At 39.4% G+C, this 7,866-nt stretch overlaps 1 protein-coding gene across 1 annotated transcript; it reads right to left on the bottom strand.

Annotated features, from left to right (window-relative positions):
- Positions 1–1,147: 1,147 nt before the first annotated feature.
- LOC131880186 (uncharacterized) lies at positions 1,148–3,812 on the bottom strand. The gene is made up of 3 exons (XM_059226733.1): positions 3,073–3,812; positions 2,835–2,991; positions 1,148–2,044 (listed from the first exon to the last, which is right to left on the bottom strand). The coding sequence occupies exons 1-3, from the start codon at positions 3,491–3,493 to the stop codon at positions 1,438–1,440; spliced, it is 1,185 nt and encodes a 394-aa protein (XP_059082716.1). The 5' UTR covers positions 3,494–3,812; the 3' UTR covers positions 1,148–1,437.
- Positions 3,813–7,866: the final 4,054 nt, after the last annotated feature.

Below are 7,866 nucleotides of genomic sequence, written 5' to 3'. Positions count from 1 at the left end.
CTACCCGAAAGGAAGTTTTGGTGGTGGGTGGTGGTTGAAAATGCTTATCAAGTTTCTAAAAAGAAGTATTGCAATACATTTGGCAGTTTTTTCATCTCGCAAACAACATGGAACAACTTTTGTTTTAGTACTTAATAGATTTTTAACTCAGATTAGAAAGTTAAGCAACTACAAATATTTTTAAAAAGCTATCATTTTCAAATACCTATTATAAAACTATTATACGTATTTCTTGAGGATTCTCAAAATAGATCTCAATATGTTGTAAGCTATCCCTTAGAACCCTTTAAAGAAACTAAATCAAGCAATCAAAGAAGATTTCAAGAAAATTAAAATAAAGATGCACTTTTCGCACACGTTCAACAAGATCTTCAGAAAAAGTCCAAATCATTCAAATTACCTGTTTCTTATATTGTTCTCAGAATTCGAGTGAGCGCGTAAATAAAAGTGCCTTTAATATTTGCAAAATGTGTTTTCGTAAATTTATACTTTTACTGTTTTGAGTGAATTTAGAGAATATTTTGAGCGTTTTTTATATAAATCAATAAAAATCATTTGCTTTTGTGACATTGATAATCTATACTAATTGACTGAAAATCTCAGTTGATTTTGGATTCAAAGGCTACCTAAGTGGGCTCCGAACTTCTACCGAATAGGTTTTTGAAAATTAAGTCTTCTTCTCTTTGTAATGTTTTTAGGTATGTCAGTTTTAAATTTGAACAAGAAATATCTTATGCAATAAACCTAAAGTTCATTTCAAGTGAAGGAAAACTTAATATATTCAATTACCTCCAAACAGTTCATTCGAGACCTTAGCATCCCTATCCAGATTCCAGTGGTTAATAGCTGAGGATTCTTCCAATGTTTCGGCATTTTTGCAAGATGTCAAGTAACATACTTGTCTCACAAAGTTTGAAATTAACTCAAAATTCTTCAGAGACGAATAGTACATCCTGCCAAACAATGACTAAGTTTTTAAATCACGAAGAATCACGAAGAAGTGTATGAGACCATTTTGCCCTATGTGGATTCCTTTTGTGTATAGATACATGTAAATTTGCCCTATTTACTATCTGTTATGTAATCTTAAAGTTTAGACTCATTGCAGGTCTCTAATGTGAAACTAACGAGTCTGATAAGTCTCAAACACATTCATAAAGCTGAATTTAATATACGTACATGTAATAATTGACAAACAGAAAACTTGTGGCATAACAATAACAATGAATTTATGAATATCATTCGTATTGACTGCCGATTGATTCAACGCCATTCCTTTTGCAAGAAAAAATGTTCTCTTCTTCACATACCTTTCTCACAACCGAAATGACACACTGATCCATGTATTCTAAAAGGACCAACCGCATCAAATTGTTGCTTGCCGGACACGTCAATCATTTACATTTATCTCCATCACTAGCTTACTTCCTGGATAAATCACATCATTTGAGGATGGGAATTATGATGTAAATGATGATGGTGATGCTGTTGTTGAAGTGGTTGTGAATGGTGTTGGGAGTGATGCTGTTGCGGCGGTACTGGTTGGGGTTGCTCATGATGGTGATGATGCTGGTGGTGATGATGGCTATGGGGAGCATGAAGGATGGCGCTCGGGTTGTGAGACGGGTAAACGTGACCAACACCATTTGGATCGTGCAAATCATGATGATGTGCTGGAGGAAGATGAACATGCGGTGAATGGCCCATCATAAGACTATCGCTTGATGAAGAAAGCTGTAAGTTGGAAAGGATTCCTCGTCGAGAAGGACCCACTCCTAAGTTATCCCAATTGATCCAAGCCAAGCGAGCAGTGAGGTCCGAGGTGTTCCAGCCCACTGTTCCCTCGTTTCTGATCTCGCCTCTGAGACATCGTTCCACATAAACCAAAGGTTCCATGATGTCTGAATGATCCAGAATCTCTCGAAGGAGGGCAATATAAGCGATAGCCAATCGCAATGTATCAATTTTGGAGAGTCTCTTCTCGTACGGAAAAGTGGGAACATGCAAACGAAGTTCTTCGAAAGCAGCATTGATGCTGGAAGCACTGGAATAAAACCGAACCAAATGAAAATCTTTTCCAAAACCAATGTGAATTTGCTGACTATTGGCCTCACTAAGAGTTACGGCGTGAGATTGTACGTTTGTTTCGAATGGTAAAGAAAACTCAACGATCTTCTCGACCTTTTGCCTTTGCGGTATGGATGTTTAGACCAAAACAAAATTGGGCATGGATAGCTTAGTAGTCCAAAATAGAATTACGTTGGTATAGTAACTAGCTGAGACCTATTTCCCACAAAAGTGTCATGTTTAAAAACCCAAATCTGACTCTCTTTCGGACAAAATGTGTATCAATTCATATGCAATGTGGTTAAGAGAAAGTTCAGCCTATATTTGCCGCAATATTGTTGTTTGTTCTGTTTTGGAGGTTTGTTTTTTTCACGAGCTTTTCTAACCGCTAGCTTCATCTTGATTACTCCAATAATTGAAAATTGGTGAATGGGTACAACCCTAAAATTTATGCCATGTCCTTGGCAGTGCAAATCTGTTTAGACTACACTTACAATTAAAGTTGTCAAAGCATTCTTTTTTACGTTTTTCCCCCGTTAGACGGGAATCACGAGGGAAGAAAATTGAACAACGAAGAAGCGGGCGAAAAAAGAAAGGACGACTTTGTTTTTCGAACTAGCTGGTATCATCTAGACATGAAAGCCATTCCACTTAAGCTCATGGATGCTATTCAAAGTCTCTACCTAGTAGAGTAGTGGACACATTTTGTACCTTCTATTAATCCAGTTCAAAGAATTAATTAATCAACTAACCATATCATTGCCTACCTCATGACTCTCTTGCGTTCTTTCAAGCTGTTGGTAGCTGGGGAAGACGAGGACGAAGAGGCTCGTTGATATCGATAGCTGCCTGACACCGGCTCATTTCCACCATTATTCTGACCAAAGTATTCCGGACCTGTTCCAGCACTGCCTTCCACATCATCTGCGGTCACATAAAACAACTGGTAACCACTATTCAAAGGGTAATAAACGCTATTGATAAGTTAGCGTCTATGAAACCTACCAGTGACGAAATGCGGTTGAGTAGATGTAATTTGAGGAGTATTGTTGGACGCGTTCAAATAGCCCGGTGAGGTGGACGAAATGGGACTGGAGTGGAAATGATCTTCCTTGTTTGACGACGGCTCTGCTCCCAAGGCATCTTCTCGCGAGGTTCTCTCGGAAGGTCTGGATCCTTCCATGTCATACATTTGACTTATCATGGCTTCAAGAAACACGCCAACACCGCCGGCCGACGCACCTTCTTCAATGTTCGTGCCGCAGTCTTGATATGTGCCAAAATGAATGGGGTTGTTGTTATTATTGTAGGTTTGGCTTGTTGTAGGAATGGCCTGGGGATCCACTAGCCGAAGAGTGGATGAGGGTCTGGAAGTGACTTCTTTAGAGTGCTCCACCGACAAAGTGTTCTGATAAACTGAGGTCATCTTGCTCTGCGGTTGTGGATACGATCTGGCTCTGATGTGGCGGAGCTTCTGTTTTTGATGGTATCCTTTGCTCTAGCCGCCAAAAGGAACTGGTCCTCCAGATCTGTATTTGACATCCCTTTTCCCAACTCGAGGCTCGTTACTCTTGCTCGTTGCTTCCTAGTAGTTCCTCCGTTCCATTTTGGCCTCCGATGACTCAGTCAAGTCCCCAATGGTTGGTTGGTCTTGTTCTCCTTCCCTTTCCCCGTTCCTCTCTAGCGTGAGAGTCTGAAGCAGAGAATCATCTCTCACTTCCTCTCTCTCTCTTTCTCTCCCCTTCAGTTTCCAACCATTTTGAGCGGCGGAGGATAACCAATGAAATGAGCCATCACCACAAAGAGGAGGAGTCAAGTAAGTGACTATGGGGTTTGTCCTGTCTCTGCCTTAGTAAGGGATCCTAATGAAAGACCAGAATTTTGGGCTGGCGTTTATTTTTGCTTGATGGCATTGCAAGGCTGCAAATTGACATGCTTTACGAATTAAATAAAGGGTTCTCGAGAAAATTGAGGGAAACATGTCGTAGCAGAGAAAAGGCAGAATGAAAACGATTAAGTTGGTGTCATTTTTTTCTCCAATAAACTCGCAGAGTTGAGTAGATTTCCGTATTTGTTCATTGGTTCGATGTGCAAATTTAAAGTTTCTTCAAATGCAAATGAAATTGAGACCCCAGGTGCGGTGCTGGATTCTGACCCAAGTCATATCAATCACATTAAATCAATAAGTGTTATCAATCAGTGTGACAAGTGCAACATTGACTAATCATCTGAAGTTACACCAACAAATCGAATTGTTGTCCATTAATCTGGCTTGGAGAGTGATACCCAAGGATATTGTAGCTAGGTGAAAACTAGGTACAAAACTGAGGGTCCTTGTCTCGTGCACCAACACTAACAATTAGGCTTATGTGTCCCGAAATATTCTCCAGAAAAAAACAAATCATCAGAAGAAAAATATTTAGCGTTATGGTTTTTTTTCTTCATTTTCTCGAGACCGGAAGCATGTCACGTATTAATAAACGCCCCTTGAAGTGTTAAATTTTCACCCAAAAAACAGAAGGCCCAGTTTCCTTTATTCCAATCTATGAGAGAGCCCATGTACATACAATCGGCGGTTCTCGACTCTTAAAATGAGTTCTGTAAAGCAGTTTCAATGAGCCAGTCATAAAAGTATGTACAATGCCAAAAAGTTAAGTTCTACCAAATCGTCACAAAACGGCGCTAAATCGAAGTGTTTTAAAGAAGGTTGCATATCATGCTCTTTTAGTTGCGCTCAGATGAAGCTTATTGGCAATCACAAGTGACATCTTGAATAAAGTTTCCTTGAACTTCGAGCCTAAAGAGGGTAGACGAGGTGCAATGAATGATAACCGCAGTAATTTAGCATGAGAGATGTCCCGTGTGCAATACTAATTTTATTCACTTATCAGCACACACACAGGGCGATAATACTCTAGTACCGGGCTAAAACACTTTCTATCGGAATTGTAATGAATTATATGCTGGCCTGTCTGTCTTAGCCTGGGCGAGGCACGACACTCAGAAACTAACACCTCCCCCCCCCATTTTTTTTATTAGCTTAACATTGAAAAGAATACAGGTACTTCAGTATATGGCAGAAAACGTGTCGGTCAAAATATGTTTCCCTCGTTACGTATTTGTACGTATGTATATATAGGGCTCATTTATTGTTTAATGTGTAAAGTAAAGTATAGTGATAAAGTTGTGGTAGATATTAAGGCGAGAAAAGTGAACCCCAATAACCCCCTAAGGCCATACGGCTTGTTTTCAAGGGGATTCAATATATCATAAAGCGTACGCGTAAATTAGTGTTTCTAGTTTTACTCTTAGAATTTTTATAGAATTTCCCTTGCTAAAGGCTGAGTTGGAAATAACTTATAATTGCAGAAATGGGTCATGCCATGGCCATCAACATGTTCTTAAAGTCTAAAATTACAGTAATAGAGCAAGTACTAACCCTTCGGTCATCAGAGGAGGCGAAAGCATTGACTCCAAAAAAGGGGGAAGAAAGTCCATTGAGTTAGAGTTGAGCCCTCTACCTTGAGTGTTTGAGGTGAATGATTTAAAGTTTGACCCAAGACCGGCGTTTACATTGGACAAGTCAGATCTTAGTAAGCACGACGATAAAGGAAATCGAAATGAACGACGTGAGGCAACCTTTTTGGCGGAGCCCTTAGCCCAGTTTGTACAACCAAGGAGTGAATCTTAGATCGAGAAAAGATCCAATTTATGTAGTGTACAGTACGACTTTTTTATTCACTCTTGCGCTTTAAAAAACTGGGCTTTGGTCTTCGACTCATTTGTCCATGATCCTACTTTCTTTTTTTCAACGACTGTTCTCTTGACCATTGTTTGGATCCTTGGGTCAGGGCAAACAAACTAATGCGCGATCCCTAGTAATGACAATAGATATTGAATTGACAAATCCCACCTCAAAGTGTGAGAACTAAGACTATGCGAGTAAGCTTCTTTCAAGGGATCGATTCACCTTCGAGGAATCCAAAACCTCAAGGATTTAAACAAAAATATTCAAGACGATGTGAAAGTGTCTGCGATGAAACTGTCCCACGGTTGGCGGAATTTAAAAAACACTTTTCTGGATTTAGAGCGTATGAATCAAATTCTATTGAATGCAATTCTGTCGAGCCCCTTTCCAGTTTGTGACACGCGCTTCGTCATCAAATAGAAAGCACGTGGTACTTGAACTTGACAGTTTTCCATATGAAGATATTAAGCCAAGCCCTTTGTGTCATGAGAGGAAGTGGGCAAATAAACTCATACCAATACCAGGACAGTTCATCATCAAACGGTAATCAGATTAACCAGCTTTAAATCCTACCAATCCTCATTTCTTATTCATGGATCCTTCCTGTGAATGTTTCGAGATTCTCGCTCGATCCGAGTGTGATACAGACGAAATCCGCCATAACAAACATTCAACCACAAAGAGATCCAATCTACAGCCCTAGTTGGATGGGAAAAAATGGGTAAATAAAATTCAAACCATTTGAACATATCTCGAAGTATTTAAGACTAGATAAATGATTTATAGAAGCAGTACAATAGAAAAAACTGATGCAGAAAGTTTCGTTGAAGTGTCTGGACGTTCTTTGAAATCCTTGAAACAGACAAAACATATTTTGGTTGACAATCCATCTTACCCTCCAACCATCATTCAAACTATTGATAAACATTTTCAAAAATACAACTTTGATGAATTAATTCTACGTCATCGATGATAACATTCGCTCCTTGGATTATGTCGATCGTGTTGTCATTTGGGACAGTACTTCGCACGTGTGTGAGAGTTTTCCACTTGGCTCGTGTGTGGTTTTGAGCGTTTACAAATCAATTACCCATGTCCAAAAGCGTTGACAGATTGAAGTGGAGGAAGCATCCGGGGGAAAATCATGAGAAAACGAGGGGGATGACACACATATCTCGAATCACCACCCCAACAACACCCAAGTTCTTTCTTCCGTTCCTCCTTTTCCCTTCACTAATGCGGAACTCATTTCGTCCTGGGGAATACATTACTTACCAACGCTTAAAGGGGCTTTCATGCGATCGGTATTCTCAGCACTCCTGGGCACTCATATGTTCGTCGGTCGCATTGTACGAGTGTATCCATACTAGCAAACATAGCGTAGGAACTTCAGTTATTGCTCCTACTATGCTATTCCAATGTGGAGGATATCATTGTGGTGTACCATGCTCTCGCCGAGCGCCTATCTAGCTAGCGCCTTTCTGAAAAAGAGGGCTCGGATGTTTTTCAATGTGGGAACATTCTGCCATTCATGGGTATTGTAGGTCTTATGATCATACGCATCAACGAGTCTAATTTAAATGCGATGGCTCATATTTAACATTGTTTGATTTCAGATTCAAAACTAAGCATTTCATATGACTGAAATAGTAGAAAACTAATGGAATATTACAATAAATGTGTAAATATTTTAGCAGTTCTCAAAAGAATTATCTAGCTATTCTCCCCCGTCCTTTGTTGTGCGTGTGATCACTTGGAATGTTCTTATAATACGATATTAGTTAAAAAGAAACTTCAACTATGTTCTTGACGTATCTTTTGCATTTTCGTTCACTTCCTCAAAATATCAAAATGAAAATAAGGTAAAAATTTCCTTTTTTGTTATCACCTTGCTTATAAATTCTGACTCTAGTTGCCGTCATATAACTAGGATACATTTACGTTTGTTGACGCACGATCCCAATAGCCAATGTGTCTAAACTCAAGCGAATCAATCATACATAGTGGTTCTCGATCTGTTCATGGTTAAAGAACCTAATAGGAAGTTGAAA

The sequence above is a fragment of the Tigriopus californicus genome, chromosome 1 (assembly GCF_007210705.1).
Source record: "Tigriopus californicus strain San Diego chromosome 1, Tcal_SD_v2.1, whole genome shotgun sequence".
NCBI classification, from domain to species: Eukaryota; Metazoa; Arthropoda; class Copepoda; order Harpacticoida; family Harpacticidae; genus Tigriopus; species Tigriopus californicus.
Note: the sequence above shows the minus strand (reverse complement) of the source record. Positions and strands in the feature narration are given on the sequence as shown.

Coding starts and splice junctions, on each gene's coding strand:
- LOC131880186 (XM_059226733.1), bottom strand. CDS start 3,493: ATGACCTCAGTTTATCAGAACACTTTGTCGGTGGAGCACTCTAAAGAA. Junction 2,992..3,072: donor TCAACCGCATTTCGTCACTG/GTAGGTTTCATA, acceptor ATGTGACCGCAG/ATGATGTGGAAGGCAGTGCT. Junction 2,045..2,834: donor GAACGCAAGAGAGTCATGAG/GTAGGCAATGAT, acceptor GTTTTATTCCAG/TGCTTCCAGCATCAATGCTG.